At 43.2% G+C, this 21206-nt stretch overlaps 2 protein-coding genes across 3 annotated transcripts in view; both read left to right on the plus strand.

The window, feature by feature from the left end:
• The first annotated feature begins 3308 nt into the window (after window positions 1–3308).
• LOC132884872 (zinc finger protein 239) lies at window positions 3309–14891 on the plus strand. Its single transcript, XM_060918897.1, has 3 exons — window positions 3309–3401; window positions 4052–4214; window positions 11088–14891. The coding sequence occupies exons 1-3, from the start codon at window positions 3354–3356 to the stop codon at window positions 12026–12028; spliced, it is 1152 nt and encodes a 383-aa protein (XP_060774880.1). The 5' UTR covers window positions 3309–3353; the 3' UTR covers window positions 12029–14891.
• Window positions 14892–16725: 1834 nt separating this feature from the next.
• Window positions 16726–21206, plus strand: part of LOC132884873 (meiosis regulator and mRNA stability factor 1) — a 44256-nt gene continuing 39775 nt past the window's right edge. The window contains exons 1-3 of one of the 2 annotated variants that reach the window (XM_060918898.1): window positions 16726–16817; window positions 17365–17596; window positions 19848–20552. In XM_060918898.1, coding sequence (XP_060774881.1) covers window positions 17459–17596; window positions 19848–20552 — 843 coding nt within the window. In that variant the 5' untranslated portion in view covers window positions 16726–16817; window positions 17365–17458. Of the gene's footprint in view, window positions 16839–17364; window positions 17597–19847; window positions 20553–21206 lie in introns of both variants that reach the window. The other variant, XM_060918899.1, reaches the window with a different exon arrangement.

Below are 21206 nucleotides of genomic sequence, written 5' to 3' on the forward strand. Positions count from 1 at the left end.
CGCAAAATACAACAGAGAAGACCCCAAACTGTTGAGTAACTGAAATTGTAGATCAGGCAAGAATGGGACAACATTTCTCTTTCAAAACTACAGCAACTGGTGTCCTCAGTTCCCAAACGTTTACAGGGCGTGGTTAAAAGTAGAGGTGATGCAACACAGTGGTAAACATGCCCCTGTCCCAACTGTTTTGAAACATGTTGCTGATATCAAATTCAAAATGAGCATATGTTTTTTAAAAAAAACAACAACAATAACATTTCTGAGTTTCAACATTTGCTATGTTGTCTTTGTACTACTTTAAATGAAATATCAGGTTTCCATGATTTGCAAATCTTCACATTCTGTTTTTATTTTTGTTTTACACAGTGTCCCAACTTTTTTGGAAGGGGTTGTACATAATGCAAGCACAAATATATATTTTTCATGAAACTGGGTCACGTGGCATTGGTGTCGAACGAACCCATTTCAGTTTCAACCAGAAATCAACTATTCAATCTCATTTTTACAAGGTTTCAAGTAAGATTGTTAAGTTTTTTTCAGCACAGAAGCCTGCGACCCTGTAGAACAGGATAAAGTGGCTAGAGATAATGAGATGAGACAACATTTTATTAGCTAGCATTCATGCTAATGACAGGAGGACATTTATTCGTGATTTACTGTACTTATTTCAGACTATAATTTGGGTAGGAAAGTTGTGACCTTGTGGGTCAATAATCCACTATATGACAAAAAGTTTGTGGACACTTCAAACATCACACCTGTATTTACTTTTTCAACATCCTACTTAAGATTTATCTGCCTTTTTGTTGTTATAATAACTTGTACTCTTCTGGGAAGGCTTTCCACTAGATTTTGGAGCATGGCGAGAGAGATTTGCCATTCAGCCCGAACAGCATTGCTGTGGTCAGACAAGAAGGCCTGGGGTGTAGTTAGCATTCCAGTTCATCCCAAAAGAGTTCAGTTTTTGAAAGGATTGAGGTCAGGACTCTGTACAGGATGCTCGGGTTCTTCCACTCTAGCCACGACAAACCACAGGGGCATACTACAGCATACAAAGACATTCTATATGATTGTGTGCTTGTGAAGGTTTGCATGAGGAAAGACAACATATGAGTGTGATGGTCAGGTGTCTAGAAACCTTTGGGGAAATGAATGAAAGGAATTTTCTTTGTCGTGTTATCTTCCAAGAAATTCATTTGATGATGCAACTTTCTGTTGAACATGTGACTTGTGGAATATTCCAGGTACTTCATCAGGGTGAATGTTTTCATTTAACAAGGCTGATTGTAGCAATAAAACATTTTTCATGACCCATCGTGGATGACTTATGGAAGAGGTTTTTTCAAGGATTAGATCAAATGTAGGGAAGCACAGTGGTATAGAGGTTAGCACTGTCGCCTCACAGCAAGAAGGTCTTGGGTTCGAGCCCAGCGGCTGATGAGGGCCTTTCTGTGTGGAGTTTGCATGTTCTCCCCGTGTCCGCGTGGGTTTCCTCCAGGTGCTCCGGTTTCCCCCACAGTCGAAAGACATGCAAGTTAGGTTAACTGGTGGCTCTAAATTGACCGTAGGTGTGAGTGTGAATGGTTGTTTGTCTCTGTGTCAGCCCTGCGATAACTTGGTGACTTGTCCAGGGTGTACCGTGCCTCTCGCCCATATTCAGCTGCGACCCTGTAAGACAGGATAAGCGGCTACAGATAATGGATGGATGGATCAAATGGATTCAGACATTAATGTGTAAATGATTATATTTTCAAGGTATAGTGTAGCTATAGTTGGTTAGGCTGAGGAGAGATGACTTCAAACATAGGTTTTATTAATGTTTTAAGTTACTTATACAAAATATTCACACAGATTGCTGTGACACTTGACATACAGTATGTTTAAAATGTCTTTTGTCTTTAAAATGTCTCTTTTTTACGTTTATATTTGTAAATATGAAGCCCCAATCATAGGATGGCTATTAAGCTAATTTGGGTTAGTTTTCAGTTCTTTATTTTTAACGTTTATATGAAAAGAAAAGGGGCGGCACGGTGGTTAGCGCTGTCGCCTCACAGCAAGAAGGTCCGGGTTCGAGCCCCGTGGCCGGCGAGGGCCTTTCTGTGCGGAGTTTGCATGTTGTCCATGTGGGTTTCCTCCAGGTGCTCCGGTTTCCCCCACAATCCAAAGACATGCAGGTTAGGTTAACTGGTGACTCTAAATTGACCGTAGGTGTGAATGTGAGTGTGAATGGTTGTCTGTGTCTATGACTACGTTCAGACTGCACCCTGAAACGACCCATATCCGATTTTTTTGCCCATATGCGACCTGTATCCGATTTGTTATTGACAATCTGAACGACACAGATCCGATTTTTTTCACATGCGACCCAGGCCGCTTGGATATGTGGTCCTAATTCCGATGCATATCCGTTATTTTCACATGCGACTGCAGTCTGACCGGACAGGTCGCATTCATGCGACCTACACGTCATCAACAAGAGACAAACGTCACTATTCTGCGTTGGCTAATCCCGCCTCTTTGGTGGAAAACAACAACATTTGTACAGTTTTCAGAATTTAAATAGACTTTTATAGAATTGATCAAGCTAATGGTGGATTTGGTAGGGACCTGGATGTTGATCTGTTAGCCTGATTAAATAAAACAGTTTCTATAACTGATTTATAACTTAAACCATCCTGTATTACAAGATTATAAGATTGTTCTGGAAATTTCCAGTAATTTGACACCTTCGGTCTCATTAGTCTGCTGCCCACATTAATCAGATTATTGTGTGAGTTCCGCCGCCGCCACAAAAACCACATCGCCAGGTCTCGCCTCATCTCCATGCTTTACTTGCAAACTTGAAGAGTGCGCTTTTTTTTTTGTTTACGTATTACGTAGATGTGCTTATTACGTGTCAATTTGCGCATGCGGGACACTTTTGGGTCGTTTTCCGTTCATATTGGAGATCGCATACAAGTCTCATATAATTGGTAATGTGAACGGCCTAACAAAAAAATCGGATTTCACAACAAATCGGATATGGGTCGTTTCAGGTTGCAGTCTGAACGTAGTGACTTGTCCAGGGTGTACCCCGCCTTTCGCCCGTAGTCAGCTGGGATAGGCTCTAGCTTGCCTGCGACCCTGTAGAACAGGATAAAGAGATAATGGATGGATGGATGGATGGATGAAAAGAAAATGTTCTGTTTGTTTCTGAGTGGCTGTACTGTAGCTGGTCAGTGAATAAACCCTGGTTTATTTCCCCTCCGCACCAGAAGGGGTCAGTGTTGTATTTGTTTTCTCTGGGCGCTGTCTTAGTAAACACAACAGAGTTCCGGTGAATATCAAATTTCTGCCTCTTCGCCTGGTTACCGATGAATTTCGTCGATAACTTAAACAAATGGACGAGTAGAGTGGATATGGTAAGTGAATATGTTTTGCGACTGTCTAAATGCTAAAATAGTACGTTTTTCTGTAATGATAATGTCGTAGTCGAAAAGATTTCCCGTGTCGAGTTAGCGCTCGCTTTGCAAAGCTAGCCATCTTAGCCAAGGCAGTCGTTCGCTAGCGTGGATTGTGCACAAGCGAGTTTTTTCTTTTCCTACCCAACTTCTGAAGAAATCCCGCCTCGTTTGATAAGATTGGATAATAGACTCCCGGCCGATGCTCTGCGCTCTATGATTGGTTGGGAGTTGATACTGACGGTCGCTGTACCAATAGAACGGTTGTTAAGTACTGATCAGTCTACCATTGAGGGCGGAATTTGTTCGGAATACGAGTGGGAGAGAGAAAAAAAAGGCTTCTCACGCAAATAGACAAGACAATTATTATTTGGTTGAATGGGTACTGCTAATATGTAGAAATCGGTTTGCGGGAAGAAAAAATCGTCGAATTATAGTAAAAATAAGACGAGGTGATTTTTGCAGTGATATTTTGTCTTCGCGGTGGTGCCCCGAATTCGCGCAGCTGCACAAAATGTCCGTTTTTGTGTAGCTCGCAGCGTTAGCTGGAGAGTTAGCCCCCCCTGGCTAACGCGGTTAGAGCAATGATGATTCCCACCTCTTGTTTTTAGGACTACGGGAACAAACTGAACCAGGCTCTCTCCTCTAGCACTAAATTTCTGCCCACAGCAGGACTGCGCGGTGCTGGGCCGTTTCAGCACTACGGCCGGCCCCTGGGCCACGGCGTGAAAGTCAAAGAGGAAGACGAGAGTGTGGAGGATTTCTTCCATTTCGGTGAGTCGCTGCGGGTTTAATGATTCGGGCTTTTGCGTAGTTTGCACAGCTTTCAGACTGAGCTGCATGAAAGCATTGGGTTGGAAAGATCAAACTAGCAAGCAAAATCCTAAAAAGATGTTTCTAAGAAGATGTTTGTTAAATCAGTGTTGCAAACTTTCTCGTGAACTGGGATCTCAAAGGAATCGGTTCATGAGTCGGTACAGATGATTCAAATAATCTGAAGAGGCTCTATTCCGATCTCGCTATTAACAGTAAAGGAGCACAACAATAAAGTGTAATGTATTTATTCAAATTGGTACAACTGCTTTAAAAATTTTTTCTTTAGAACGAACGTATTTTTGTTCTTTACAGATGGCTGTGATGGAATTATTATATGCAGACTGATATATTTATAATGATTGGTTTCCCAACTCAATTTGAATCAAGCACTACGTCACTGTTTTCTCATTCTCTGTGACCAATGAGCGTTGACGTTGTACCACGTGACCTCACGTACGTCTCTGAAGCTTGCGTTTTATTAAAACGAATCAAACTCCTTCGGGGTGTTCACACGGCACATATGTGCATCGATGCTGCACCGATGTATTTTGTTGCGATATATCTTACACCGGTGTAAATTTTGTGGAGCGTTCACACGTCACAAACCTGCTTACTAGAGAGAAGCGTGTTCGCACCGGTGCAGCCCCACTTGCGTTCACACGGCAGTTTTTGCGACCGTGCTATACGATAGTAATAATGCGGAAATGAAATATGCGCATGCGTGAAAATGTACTTCCTTTTCCTGGTTGTCATGGCATCACCAAGCGCCGGGAAAACAACGTGGATGAAGACACCAGTGTTGCCAGATACTGCTGACGTTTTCCAGCCCAAAATATGTTCAAATCCGCCAAAATGCACTTAAAACCGCCCAATCTGGCAACACTGGAAGACACGCAGTTCTGCTGTTGTTGATATTCGCCATTTTGGAAGCGCAAAATACCAGGATGCAAATTATGTAATCAACTCTCCTCACGCGTAGCGAGTCTACCCCTGTAGCGTTCAGACGTCCCATTTTATATCGGTGCTGCCCCGCAAACTAGGATTTACTCCGGAGTAAATTTCTTAAACCACCTCCTGAACAGGGTTAGATTTGCACCGGTTTAAGCAGCTTTCAGGGGCTACACCGGTATAACTTTGTACCGTGTGAACGCTCTACTGGGGCAGCCCCGGTGCTACACCGGAGTAAAAGTTGCCGTGTGAACACCCCTCTTTTCGTAGTGTGAAAGGGAAACCAATGTTGCCAACTCTTAAAGGGGAACTGAAGTCATTTTTAAGCTTGTTTTATTTCTTAATTAACATGCTATTCAGTCTGGTTTTAGTAACCTTATATCGTGACTCGTATTGGCAACTAATCGCAATTAAATATTAGACTTATCGGCCTATTTGGTTTTTAGCCGTGTGAATTTAGTTCGTTTGGTCCGCAGCAGGCGTCACTTATCCACGCAATCTTCACGAGACTTCGAAACGTCAAACGTCAGCCAGGTGTCAGTGCCGCCATTTTGAAAACTGTTCTCCAAACGAAATATTGCACAAAAACGAGTTTAAATGACGATTACTGCCTACTTTTTTCAAACTTTCCTGATTGCTATCAAAACAAACAAAACTTCCGGCTTGATTACATCAGCATTCGAAAGGGAGAGAGCGCATGCGTGCGTGCGTCTTTTGACAACATTGGCAGATGTCGCCCTGTGTCTGAAATCGCGCTATATAGTGAGGACGGCATTTTGTAGTGCTGTCCGAAACCTTAGTGAGGATTATTTACACCCTATATAGTGCACTCAGTATCCCACAGTGCATCACAAAAAGTAGTGTACAACCGATGGTTACTAACCAAAGCGATACACCCCATCATGCATTGCGGTCACGATTAAAGAAATCAAATTAAGTCTCAAATTTGATTTAATAAAAGGCAGTGGCAAAGAAAGTATTCAGCCTTGATTTAAAAAGAACTGAAAGATGCAGGTACTTTGTATTGATTAATGTGGGCAATACGCTCAGTATAATATGGATTTATCACAAAAACGCATGCATGTGTTTTTATTATTTTGAAAACCCACCAGCCGACTGATCTGGCACGTTTTAATTGTGCGACAGTAGTGACGTAAATATCAGTGTCTGAAAGCGTTTTTCATTTTACCAATGAGCTCACTATATAGTCCTCTATATAGGGAGCAGTGAACGAGTGAGCGATTTCGGACACAGCATCGTTCACTTTGATTTCCGCTGTACGTTTTACTTCCATCCTACGATGTCTCTTACAGGTCTCAACGAATCTCGTTTACGGCCATTGCTTTGACATATGGACTGATTTATATTGCGTAGCATATTTCAAACACTCATAACTTGCTATAGCAGTGACAAAATAGCGATCAAAAGTGCATTCCTATATTTAATAAAATGAGAAATAGAATTTTGATGATTAAAAAATTTGGCTTCAGTTCTCCTTTAAGTTTCATTATGAATATTGAAATCAAATTGGGTTATATGAAGAGTAAAATTTGCACTTAGAATAGTTTTATCAGAAGAGCAACTAATTGACAATTATTCATGAAAGGTGACGTGAATATGGGTGAATAATAACCGAGATGAAGTCGAGGTGGTTATTTATCGATGTTCACTGAACCTGAGGCGGTTAATTGTTTTAGTATAAATACGCAGGTAATTATTTCAAAAACTTCACAGTATCTTTAGTGCTTTTAGGAACAGCATTTTCTTTTATAATTTTGTAATTCTTCCTCACTTGCAGTGATAAAGCGATTGGCCGCCATTTTGCTGAGTCGCTTGAAGTGATTATTGAGAAATTCAGACTATCAGCATGCACGATTTTGTATAATCACCTGTGCATTTTTATACTAATATAATATATTTCTTAGAAAAAGAAATCATCTTTGGTCATGGCGCCATAAACTAAACTTTTAAGCATTTACACTATGCTTTCTATCAAGAACGCAGACCAAAAGAAGCGGTGACGATGAGTAGTCGTGAAGGAAACGGCTACTTGCTTTTATTACTCGTGACTATTCGCGAAGAGATTTTAAATTGAAGTACGAGGGTGGGACAAACCGTGGTATTCGGTGATTGGTTGTGGGGAAATGGTGGTAATGATTGGTCATCGTGAACAATGAGATCAGTGATTTGGTCGCAGAACAACACAGTCAGTGATGGTGAGTCAGGCGACCCTGCTTTCTCAGCGTGTCTATCAGCAGCTGTGATGTGAGCCGAAGAGCTGTGTTCAAGACGGTCACAAACGTACACCGAGAGTTTCTAGGTTTGTTTGTTGCTAGGCTCGTGTTTGCTAAAGGAGTCTAAAAAGTCGCCAGATCTAGCGATAGTCTCGAAGATGGCAACAGTGGGAAGAAATGTTTTAATATTAAAATAATTTTAATCATTAACTAATATTAAATTCTCAGTTACTGAGTAAGCAGTGACTAAATGTGTGAAATGAACAAATTGGCCGAGTGAGTCATGGCTGCACGTGCCTTTTCACTCCGAACCTTTCAGTGATGCATTACGCATGATGTGTTTATGAAAACCGATTTCCACCCTCAAGTGCCTCTGAGGAGAAGAACAGAAACAACGACTTGTAATTTAACCTGATGTTAATGTTGCTCGTATCCTTTTAACACTAGGACGACACGTTCCAAGCACCCTAATTTGATTTCATGCTGAATAGCAGTTAATTTTTGCTTAAGATTGTACTTATTGCTAGACGAGTGACGAGCCATCATTTATAAACATCCACTCAGAAAATATCACCATCACGATTAGATTACTGCTACAGCGATCTAATGCCGCTTTTCCACTACAAACGCGGCTGAGCCGTGCCGTGCCGAGTCGAGCTGAGTCGAGCTGAGCGGGGCTGTTGGAGTTGCATTTCGACTACAACCGCGCTGAACCGTGCTGGCTGGAAGTGGGTGGACACATTGGGTGGAGTTAGCGAAAGTGGGTGGACGTCACGTGATGTCGTTAAGCAGCGCAAACAGTGACATCAGTGACAGTGGCGGAACAAGTCAGAGCCGGGCCGGGGGCGGGGCAAATGACCAGGCCCTTTATTAAAGCTTATCATAACATCATTTTAGGCTACAAAATGTCCGCAACTGCGGTGTTTACCAATTTCAACACTACCGGGTGCAACTATGTTATTTAGTACATCAAGTCCTTCAAACGAACATGTAACTCAGAAACAAAAAACATTAGGATACTGTACATGGCTCATAATAAAACATCAATAGCCTATACTGCGCACATTATTTGAAGGGCATACGAATGAGCGCTCAGAGTGGTGACAGGAAGAGTCAGAAATAAAAGGAGGGCGGTGCAAACCTCACTGAATGCACTGTGTTTACCAATTTCAACACTACGGGGTGCAACTATGTTATTTTGTACATTAGTTCCTTCAGACGAACATGTAACTCAGAAACAAAAAAACATTAGGATACTGTACATGGCTCATAATAAAACATCAATAGCCTACTGCGCGCATTATTTGAAGGGCATACGACGAGCCTTGCGCTCCGCGAACTCGTCCACGATGCTCTGTATGTCACTGATTCAGTGAGCTTTTAAGCGGTAGTAAACAATAAACATGGAGGACATGGTGTCGTTAGTGTTGCTGGTCTTGGTGCTGTGGCTTGTTGTCACCGACAACGCGGACAGATACTGGCAAGAGCGTATTGATGAGGCGAGGCGCATAAGGCTTCAGAAATTCTCGTAATTCGTAATTATTCTTCTTCCGGGTTTGCGGTGTTTACAGATCCCAGCGCGCTCGCGGGGCGTGTGTGGGCATGTGAGGACACTCCTCCTCACCAATCAGTGCACAGGGGAGTGTCTGCTCACGCCCCCAACCTCAGTCGGCACGGTTTGGCTCGCTTCAGCCCCACTCCAAAACGGTGCGAGTTTTAGGGGCTAAGCAGGGCTGAAACGAGCTGAGTCGTGCTGGTTTTTGGTAGTCGAAACGCGAGCCGTGTCGGGCTGAAGTGAGCTGAAGCGAGCTGAAGTGAGCTGAAAAAGGGTAGTGGAAAAGGGCCATAAGAATTTAAAGGGCTGATGACACGAACATGACTCTATGCAATTTCTTAAATAAACTATACAACATGGCAAACGTTAGATTTCTGTTATAATTACGTGAAAAGAAGCTGTTGTTACGCGAATATCCAACTTTTAATTGCACAGCGCAAGAAAACTGGGTCCGTGGCTCGCGGCCATGTTGTGACGTCAGCGGGAGAACACGCTGCGGTTCACTGGCTGTTCTACTCTGGTTCTACTCAATGGAAATGGCGCATGAAAACGCCGGTGAACTCTCTAGTGCTAGCTCTTCCTCTTCTGGGAGTCTAGAATTGTGTTGATCTCTTCTGAATAGAATCTATGATACCCTACCCTCTTTACCCTTTGCCTCTCGTTGCTCGGCGGCAGTTACATGAAAGCCGCAAGCTTTCACAAGCAAATACATGACTGATATCACGCCGACTTTATGATTACATTTATGATTATCATGTAGAATCTATAGCTCTACGTACCTTTATCTTATGTCGTTTCACAACACATGTTCTGACAGGAGGACTGTCTTTGGATCCGGCATAGCTACTAGTAGACCCCCTCCGGAATACTGGCAGTGTTGCCAGATTGGGAGGTTTCCCGCCCAGCTGGGCGGTTTCAAGTGCATTTTGGTGGGTTTTGAACATATTTTGGGCTGGAAAACGTCAGCAGTATCTGGCAACAGATACTGCTGATGTTTTCCAGCCCAAAATATGTTCAAACCCCACCAAAATGCACTTGAAACCGCCCAACTGGGCGGGAAACCTCCCAATCTGGCAACACTGTGTAGGCACTGCTGATGGTAGCAGCACACGTTTGTGCTGAACTGAACACCCAAGAGATTCTTTTAAGCTGGGAAGGGTGTCAAAACAATCCAAATCGAAGTGTTCAGAGCACAGGACGGATGTTGGTGAGGACTCCCACTTGTCACGAGTGCGCCTGACTTGCTTCACCATATATAATAATGTCTAATAAAAATACTAATAATGATAAACTGAACACCTGCCGCATCAACAACAAACTGGTAAGTTAGGAGGAAGGTTCTTTCGCTGACGTCATATAGCTCCTCCTCCTCTTTCGTCTCCTGGGTGCTGCAGCCCCGTCAATATTGCCCAAATAGCCGCGTTTTTTTTATCATAACTTGTAAAATAGGCGCCTTCGTGAATTAATATATGGATCATAGGGAATTACTTTTTATGTTATAAAACATCGCCAAAGATGTCAAAAACGTGTCATCAGCACTTTAATGCTTGTTCATATTTGTCATGAGTGGGAATTGATTATTAAAAGTAAATCTACAATATAAAATTTTTTGTGCGGTACTTTTTCTGAATTTGTTTAAAAAAAATTTATTATTTTTTTTAAATCTCGACATCAATGCATACATGCAGATTGGGACATTATGAAACCTAGGAACAAAAACACTTTATGAACAATTTGTGCTTAAAAATTCTGCAATTCGGACCAATTACAATAAAGTACAATGATTTGCTTGATCTCATGGATGAAGTGAGGTTTGGGACATGTTAATGTCTGGAAAGGTTTGTAAAGTTTTTTTTTAATGTTTTTAAAAAAAAATGTTTAATGCATCATCAGGGAGGCACTTGGCCGTAAAGAGTTAGACACCCAAAACTTTTAAAGGTCGTAATGTTCTCTCTATTGAACAACATTTATTTCATGTGTTCAAGTTTGAACATTTTTATCGTCAAGAAATCGAGATGCTAATTGAAAATGCCCCCCCTCCCAAAAAAAAAAGACACATCAGTTGCTTATTGTTTGTTCTGTTGTCTTTTATAGCTCAGCATCTTCAGCAGCAAACGGGCGAGTGTCTCACAGCGTGCTGCGGTGGAGCGAATCCTAAAACTCTCCCTCTCACCACCACTCTAAATACCTCACTCACTGCCTCGCTCACGTCCCCTCTGAACACCCCTCTCACTAGCCCACCCCCCAAACCGAGCAGCCAGCCTTCAGCCGAGCGGCCGTACCACTGTCAGGACTGCGGCAAGTATTTCCGAATCAGCGACATTAAGCGCCACCAGCGAATCCACAGTGGAGAGAGACCGTTCCCTTGCTTTCAGTGCGGTAAGAACTTCCCCACGTCGGGCGATCTCAAAAGGCACGAGAGGATCCACACGGGCGAGCGGCCGTACCACTGCCTGCAGTGCGGCAAGAATTTCTCCGACTCGGGTCACCTCAAGCAGCACGAGAGGATGCACACGGGCGAGCGACCTTACCAGTGTCCCCAGTGCGCCAAGCGCTTCTACAGATCAGGTGACCTCAAGAGGCATCTCCGCATTCACAGCGGCGAGCGGCCTTACAAGTGCCCGCAGTGTGACAAGACCTTCTCCGATTCTGGCCACTTGCGGGGCCACCAGCGCATCCACACGGGAGAACGGCCTCACCGCTGCACGCTGTGCGAGAAGAGCTTCTTCAGATCAGGAGACCTGAAGCGCCACCACCGGACACACACCGGAGAGAGGCCTTACCAGTGCTACCAGTGCGGGAAGAGCTTCTCCGAATCGGGTCACCTGAAAGAGCACCGGCGGATTCACACCGGAGAAAAACCCTACCACTGCAACCAGTGCGACAAGAGCTTCTCACGCCTGGAGCGACTGAAGGGCCACCAGAGCATCCACACGGGCGAGAGGCCCTTTCACTGCGCCCAGTGCGGCAAGAACTTCTTCAGATCTGGTGAGCTCAAGAGGCACCAGAGGATCCATAACGGAGAACGAGCATGAAATCGCTTATTAGAGCATTAGGGCCAGGTTTTGAGATCTCTGTTGTTGGGTTGTTTTTTTAAAGGTTTTTTATTTTTGCTTTACTATTTGTGGCCAATCTTACTGCTAATCTCTTCATGATGCAGAATGGATTCTGCTCTGTGAAATGAATAATTCCAGAGGGGCTGTGTCAGTCAGCGGGAAGAGAAAGGTTCGTACGTATATTTTGGCTGTTGAGAAGGAGGGTAAGCCAATAGCTTTTAGTTTTGACACCCAGATAATAACAGAGAGGACATTTACCTGGCCCGTGACATTCCCTCCTAAATAAAATCCAAGCATTAGGGATTCATACTAGGATGTTTATTTTTAAACAAAGAAAAAAAAATACTGTAGAGTCTCCCTGCATGTTAAAGGTTCCTTGGACGGCTTACTCGGTGATCCCATTCCAGATCTTTTTTTTTTTTTTTTTTTTAATTACTACCTCCACATATCTTTATTTGCAGTTAAGCGTCTACACAGAACGGCCTGTTGAAATGTTCACTTTGAGTCTGCTTTAAGTTCAAAGGAATGATTCAGCAAAAACACATTTGCACATTTATTCCCCTTACTCCAAATGTTGGGTTCTTTAGTTTTGCACTGGACTATAATGTAGCTAAAGGATTATTTTTATTATTATTATTATTTTTAATATACTTGCTGTGAACTGCGTGTATGTGTTGGCAAGATTGCCGCTGCACATATCCTGGCACATCGCTTGTGTACTTGGGCACATCCTCAGAAATGAATGCAATGCAACTAATATCAAACTGCGTATTTTATTTACTATTTTAGGCCGTTGTTGTGTATGCTACTGGCACTAATGGTTTTCCTATTACAGTAAGTGTTTTAAATTTTAAAACCTCTTAGACCTACCGAAAGGTCTATTTTGAGTGCCACTTTTTTTTTCTTTCCTCGTTTTCTAGATTAGTAAATGTAACAATGTATAGTGAGGGTCTTTTGATTTGAGACACAGCTCATGACCGTCACGCCGTTGACAAAGTTTTAAAGAAATACAGAGCTCGTTAATGTATTTAATATCACTATCACTTTGTATGAAATCACAAAACATTGCAGTTGGACTTGGAAACCACGTAGGCAGAGATGTTTTGGCTTTTTTTTTTGGGATGCCGCTTTAAATTCACAAGATGCGCATCAGATACGCAAGCAAGAATGTGAACGATGCCGGTCGGGTAGCAGCTGCACATGAGCATGTGTGTGGGGAAAGTGGAGTATATTTGCGCCTTAACAAGTATTTTGAAATATTTCCTGCTCTTTTACAAAACAAATGTGGTTTCCTCTTACCACACAGAAACATACCAGCAAACCTAAATTGCCCCCGTGTGTGTGTGGTGCCTTATGATGGACTGGTGTCTCATCCAGGGTGTATTCCTGCCTCGTGTCCGGGATAGGCTTCATGGTCCTGACCAGGATCAAGTGGTTGATCAGTTAATTTATTTAAAAATGGAAATGTGTCCTACTGCTTTATTTAATTTAGGCCTAAATATATATGGGGGGGGGAATCAAGTGAGATTTCTAATACTTGTCAACATTATCTCCACCACAAAACTAAAGAAGCACATGCCCAACAGTACACGTCTTGTCTAACACGACATTTGGAGTCATGGTGGGAAAATTGTGTGAAGTAGTTTTGTGGTTTTTGTTTTGTCTTTTTCTTTCCTGAACTTGTACCTTTTTAATCTTTTTCCCCTGCCGCACCATACCGATGGATCTCCATATTTCCAAGTCCATTATGAAGTATGTATTGTACAGTACAATATTTGTATATTGTAGCAAGGTATAATGTCAAGTGAAAGATCATGTAGAACTGTATATTAAAAAAAGATGTGTATGCTTACATTCTTTGTATTTGCAATATTTTTTAATTTTGCTCTATTTTTTACAAGTGTGCGTGCTGTATACATTTTGTTACGGTGCAGAGACTGTCAAACGTGATTTGAACACGTATGTGACCCTGACAATGGACTACAGAGGTTTTTGTTTTGTTTTTTTTTCTCCCCAGCTTGTCATATCCCTTTTTTTTTCTTATCTTTGTTGTATCACTGTATGTAACAGCACACAATGAACTTGTGATTGCTTCATGCCACTGTTGTGGCACTGTAAAATGCTACTGTGCTCATGTAAACACCACATGGGGAAAATTATTTTCTTTGTCAACCATGACGCTCTTGAGTCGCCAGTGTGTTGGTTATTAGATTGGTATGTCTGATAAACAGGCCCCTCGGAGTGTACACTGTATGTATGTGTATACACTGAGCTGCTAGCTGTGTTGGTGTACTAGCCTAGTAACAAATTCACTGGCAACTCCGTGTAAGTTGTCACCACTGTGTTGGAAGTAGTACGTACCCGGGGTAGAGTATAAATTGTCTGTGGAAACACAGGTTATAATTCAGTTTCTTAGGATCTGCACTTTTAGGTAACATATTAATCAAATCTTTTATAAATCATATGAATTAGATTTAGCATCTTAACTTTTTTTTTTGGTTAAAACCAAGTTTTCCATACTGGGTTTTTTTTTTTTTTTTTAAACCATATGTATCTATTTAACTGTTTATAGGTGTTTTTAGTTTTATAGGCTTTGATTCAATCAGAATTATGACCTTGAATTTCTTAAATATAACAAATTGAAATGCATAGTATTTCTAAAAAGTGAGAGAACATGGGTACAACGGTAGTATTTAATACAGCTCTCTGATTGAATCCAGGCTGTAGAGTAGATGTGGGATTTTCAAACCCTGGGATGCCTTTTCCTTTGCCTGTGCATGAGTGTTTTCTTTATGTTAATGTAATTATTCCTTATTTGCACAAAATAAATACGTAATCTCTACTCATGGATGTACTTTTATCTACTCATAAAATCTTGCTGCAGGGATTTATTAAGATTTTGTTCTTATTTAAGATAAAAACAAGCGTGCATACAAATAACATGCTAATGTGGCACGGACTTCTCTGGTGATAGTAGTGGAGAGTGCTGTTAAATACACTGGTCTAAAATTTCCCATAGAGTGATTGAGTTGAAAACTGCTAACAAAGTCATAGCGTATGACTTGCCATTAAGAAAACATTCCCCACATTGTTACACCACCACCACCAGCCGCCTGAGCTGTTAACACAAAGCAAGCTGAGTTCAGTTTGTGCCTGCTCTCATGTTACATTCCTGTTCTTGGCTGACATGAGTGGAAACTAGTGTGGTCTTCGGCTGTTTTAGCCCATCTACTTTAAGGTTCAACATGCTGTGCAGTTGAAAATGCTTTTCCTGCTCATCAAGAATGGTTAGTTACTATGCTCTTGCTGTCAGCTCGAGCCTGTCCGTGGCGAGTTTCCCAAAAGCATCGTAGCACAAAGATGTTAGCAGCACAACGAACGGTCTTTCGTAGTTAAGATGCTCTTTGCATTAAGAGACGCCACTGACCATTCTCTTCTGGTATCTCATCTGCAGAATCGCCAATCACAGCATGTTTATTTTTTTCTCACAGCAAGAAGATTCTGGGTTCGAGCCCAGCAGCCGGCGAGGGCCTTTCTGTGTGGAGTTTGCATGTTGTCTGCGTGGGTTTCCCCACAGTCCAAAGACGTGCGGTTAGGTTAGGTTAATATGGGACGGCCTTGGCCTGAGGTGCCCTTGAGCGAGGCACCAAACTCCCAACTGCTCCTCGGGCACTGTTAGCATGGCTGCCCACTGCTCTGGGTATGTGTGTGTTCACTGCTTCAGATGGGTGAAATGCAGAGAGGAATTTCACAAGTGTGCAATGAATAAAGTTGTGCTTTCTTTTCTCTTTACTATTTTGTGTAAACTCCAGAAATTGTGTGGCAAACAAATGGGCGGTGTCGTGGTTAGCACGGTCGCCTCACAGCAAGAAGGTTCCGGGTTCGAACCCAGCGGCCGGTGAGGGCCTTTCTGTGTAGAGTTTGCATGTTCTCTCCGTGTCTTTGTGGGTTTCCCGCACAATCCAAAGACATGCGGTTAGGTTGATGTGGGGCGGCCTTGGGCTGAGGTGCCCTTGAGCAAAGTACTTAACCCCGGGCGCTCTAGTGTGGCTGCTCTGTGTGTGTTCACTGCTTCAGATGGGTTAAATGCAGAGGACAAATAAAGGTTTCTTCATCTCATTATCTGTAGCCGCTTTATCCTTCTACAGGGTCGCAGGCAAGCTGGAGCCTATCCCAGCTGACTACGGGCGACAGGCGGGGTACACCCTGGACAAGTCGCCAGGTCATCACAGGGCTGACACATAGACACAGACAACCATTCACACTCACATTCACACCTACGCTCAATTTAGAGTCACCAGTTAACCTAACCTGCATGTCTTTGGACTGTGGGGGAAACCGGAGCACCCGGAGGAAACCCACGCGGACACGGGGAGAACATGCAAACTCCACACAGAAAGGCCCTCGCCGGCCCTGGGGCTCGAACCCAGGACCTTCTTGCTGTGAGGCGACAGCGCTATAAAGGTTTCTTTCTTCTTCAAATACTCAAAGCCATCGTCAGTCCTTTTAAATACTAGTGAATTGAAATCTTAATGCTACACCAAACAAAGACCTCCTATACGTCTGATCTGAGTGCTTCCAACTTACAGTTTGGGTCTCCCCCTACAGACTCCCACATACTTTGAGCCATGATTTACGACAGCTGCCGGCGTGTTTACGGCAGCGTTTCCAAGGAGACGCACTAGATTGATCCCTTATTACGACGCGGTTGGCGCGAGGACTTTTAGAGTGCACTGTGCGCGCGCGAGAAAGAGAGAATGGGTGGAAGGTACGTTTGTAGACTTGTGAGGTAAAATAGCATTTATTTAAAAAATATATATTTTTATTTTTTATTAGTTACGAAAATAAGGCTTGTCTGAATAGCAGTATATTGTTTAACTATATACTCTGTTGTACACGAACGCGCTAGAGTGGCTAATATAGTGAGTGGCTAATATAGTTAGCAGCCAATATAGTTAGCAGCCTAGCTAAGCTAGCCAAACAACACGGTACACCAGTGTGTGTTTTGTAGCTTGCTAAGGCCTTTACACTTTACAGACGCTGTTATGTTGTGAATGTCTCACGGATATTTCTTTGTGTTACTCTAAACAAGGTATTTAATCTCTAGTTACTGGCTTTCGTTTTGAATTTAACGTTATTGAGCCGCAGGGGTTATGAGTAAGCTAATATCTTTACGTTAACTGGACACATCTGATCTGAACGTTTCCTCGTTTAATTTCCGGTTTAAATATTTTTCTCTTACTGTTTCTACTTGGCAGGAAGTCTTTGGTGGAAGCTAATATGGTGCCTTTTTTTCTTCTTCTTCTTCCTTAAAGAAACGTTTGCGATCATTAAGTTGTGTTCCTGTTCTCAAGGCAAGCATGAGAGAGAAGAGTTGTGAAACATCGGTGAGATGTTTGGGAAGGAGGTATGATGGAAGGTTCTGGAAAGGAAAGGGAGGTTTGTAATGGAAGCTCCTTCCCATGGCTTACGCGCACACACAACAGGTTTTGGAAACTCTCCGACTGCTTCTCTTCCCTTCAGCAAACCCTGTCTACACAGCACCAGGTGAGCTTGCTTGAGGGCACTGACCCAACGAGTCGTATCGCAGAAGGAAGCCGGAGTTCATCTGTTTGTGATGCATGAGGTTTTCTACAGTCTCATGGCTTACACAGCACTGTTGACTTGATTCTGATTGGTCGTTTAATTTTCTAACCGTAGTTCCTTAAGAGGGTGGCACGGTGGTGTTGCCTCACAGCAAGAAGGTTCTGGGTTTGAACCCAGGGGCCTTTCTGTGTGGAGTTTGTACGTTCTTTCCGTCTCTGCGTCGGTTTCCTCCGGTTTCCCCCTACAGTCCAACGACATGCAGGTTGCTCGTAATTGACCGATGTCTCTGTCAGTCTTGCGATGATCTGACGACTTGTCAAGTTTGTTTGTATAGCGCTTTTAACAATAGACATCGTCCCAAAGCAGCTTTACAGAATCTCAATGAGCCAATTTTATCCCTAATGAGCAAGCCCGTGGTGACGGTGGCAAGGAAAAGCTCCCCCAGATGACACGAGGAACCCATCCTTGCCTAGACAACATGACTAACGGTTTTAACATGAAGTCAGTTTCGTTGATGTTATAACTCTCTTCATTAATGGAAACTTGAGTGCAAAACTGTTCATGACAACCGCAGTCCCAAAGTTAGCAAGCCAACTGTAGTCCTCAGCCACAAAAGCATTACTGTAAGTGTCCAGAGCATCTTTTAAGTGTGACTTTCAACTGTCCGTATGGGGGCTGTCCTCTACAGGGGCAATGTGATGAGACTCCAACCAGATATGGGGCATCAGGATAGATCAGGCAGGTCTGAGGAGCAGAAGGGGTCAGCACCTCGATCCCAGGATTGACATGTAACTCGGCGGGGGGAGAGAAAACACAGGTTGTTCGGTATGCCCAATGTCACCTGAATAAGTAGGTACAGTATACATTTTGCGCTGAGTGCAAGCAGGGACTTTGGCCAAACTAGCTATGACAGCATAACTAAAACGGGCATGAGGGACTTGTCCAGGGTGCATCCCACCTCTCGCCCATAGTCAGCTGGAATAGGCTCCAGCTTGCCTGCGATCCTGCACAGGATTATGGATGGATGGATGGATAGTTCCACAAGTTTATATTAATGCATTTTCTGGAGTGGAGCAAATCCCAGCTGACATTGAGAGAGACAGGCTGTCAGTCTATCACGGGGTTAACACACACACTCTCACACCTACGGGCAACTTAGAGTAGCCATTTGAACACCCCTTCTTTCGGCTGTTCCCATTAGGGGTTGCCACAGCGGGTATTGTCCGTCTGTATCATCATTATCTGTCCCACCAACCATCCTCGTGTCCTCCTTCACCACATCCATAAAGCTTCTGTTCCTTCTACCTGGCAACTCCTCCATCTCCAGCATTCTTTTCCCAATATACCCTGGATCTCTCAAAACTGTGTCAATCTTGCCTCGGTCACTTTGTCTACATGTGCCATCCCTCTAATCTACTCCTTTCTAATCCTGTCCAACATTGTCACTCACAATGAAGATTTTAAACTGTGCTTACTCCAGTTCAGCCTCCTGTCTTTTTGTCAGTGCCACTGTCTCCAAGCCATACAAGGAGCTTGAGTAGCCTTTTGACCTAATCTGCATGTTTTTGGACTGTCACAGGAAACCCAAACAGGCATGGGGAGAACGTGCAAACTCCACACACAGAGTCTCTGGTTTGAACCTAGAACCTGCATCACTGTGCTGCTATTAATGCATTTGTTGTCATGTTGTAGTTTTTCTATAACAGCTTGCGCAAGAATTTCAGTGGAGAATGCGCCATATAAACAGATTAAGTTTTCCACGAGAAGATGTTTGTTGAGCATTTACGGAAAGAATCTCCACTCTCAGCTCTGCAGTTTTAGGTTGTATGTAATTTTTAGGTAATCTTGAACTGGAAAGTCTGGTGAGAAAATGACTATTGCTGTTATAATGCAAGAGATAACACAAATGACAGGATTTGTACATTTAACACGCTGTTAAACGTAACAATAAATGGAGAAAATGTACAAAATTCTTTTGTATAAAAAAGTTGGCTTTTTTTGTACAGCGAGGATGGAAAATGATCTGAGGAGACTTTTGTTAGCTTGCCATTCTTAAGGTTTTTTTTTTTTTTTTTTTTAACACACAATGTAAGAATGTATTTCAGTGTTTATGCTAGTGATATGACTGACCATTGAAACTAATATATGGTGCTTTATGATCCACTGTATTTATTGTTTATTAAAAGCCCTTTTTTTTTTTTTTTTTTTAAAGAACAATTACATGGAAGTCCGTAAACCAGTGTTGGAGCTGAAAGATGTCCCTCCCCCTCCACTCCACAGTGCCTCTCAGCAGCCGCTTGCTCTGGCCCCCCAGCCTGCTTCTCCTCCCTGCCAGATCCCTGCATCAGACCCTCAACTCCCCCAGCAGCCCCTTTCTCAGTCGCAGCCTGGTAGCCCTAAAGTAAGCTTATGTTCCCGCTGTGAATGCGGCCTGCACATCCAGCAGCACTCTAGCTCACTTGAAGCCAGGGCGCACAGTTTCGGTGACAGTTTTGGTGGTGGCTGTAGCATTAAGAGCAACATTAATGCTAGCACTGGTGGTGGCCTTCCTGCACCTTTTTCCCCTGCACAGTTGCAGACCCCGCAAAGCTTTGGGTTCCGGGTGGCCTCAGTAGCCACGTCTCAGCCCATGGCAGCTCTCGCACACCCGTCCTGCCGCGGGTGCCTTCACACTTGTTCCTCTGTCTCAGTGGGGTGTTTGCGTTCAAAATATGCGTCTGGCTCTGCACCCGTCCATGGGCCCTGCGTGGCCTTATCCGGGTGCTGCCACTGTAGCGAGGAGCATCGGGTGGAGCAGCACTACCATTCACACGGTGACACGCCCTCCTCTGCTCACCTCTGCACTAACCCTTTGTACCTCGAGCACAATACAGCCTGTCAGAAAGGATCAAACTACTGCCATCAGTGTTTAAAAAAGGTTGGTCTTTCACCAGCAGCACAGTTTTACATATCTTAAAGGGGTCGTTGAGTTTAGTGCAATCCTGCGGGAGGTTTAGAGCCAACTTGTACATGTCAAGACTCGCGTACATGGGCACTTGCATAGGCGTTTGTCTCCCTACTTGCACATAACATGATTGTGCGCGCTAGGGGCCAGCGTAGCATGAATTCAGTATTTACAGAAAATGAGGGAGAAGGACTTGTTTTTGGCTAAAAAAAAATCCATGTTTCACTGTCGGAAAAATAAACAAAACATGGCTGCATCGGTTTTGCAAATTGCTATAAACCAAGTAAGTTCTCGCTGAAAGCATTTCACAAGTGTTTTTAACTTCAGCTAGTGTTTAAATTCAAACAGTCACGGAATGCTGCATGCTTTCGGGTTTGGTAAATTGCGCTGCAGTGGTTTATCACTTGCATTCTGTATTTATTGGGAATATGTTTTGAAAATGAAAGGAAAATTAGACTGAAAGCTAGTGCTACAGTATCATAATTGTAGTTGGCTGTAAATGAATCCATAACCCCTTTTTCACAAAAGGGCTGGGAGAAAACATCCCCAGTCTATGGGGAGGAATAAACTTTTTTTTTTTTTTTTTTTTTTTTTAATAAGGGAAGTTTGTTTACGCAACTGAGCACC

This window comes from Neoarius graeffei, chromosome 4 (assembly GCF_027579695.1).
Source record: "Neoarius graeffei isolate fNeoGra1 chromosome 4, fNeoGra1.pri, whole genome shotgun sequence".
In the NCBI taxonomy this organism is placed as follows: Eukaryota; Metazoa; Chordata; class Actinopteri; order Siluriformes; family Ariidae; genus Neoarius; species Neoarius graeffei.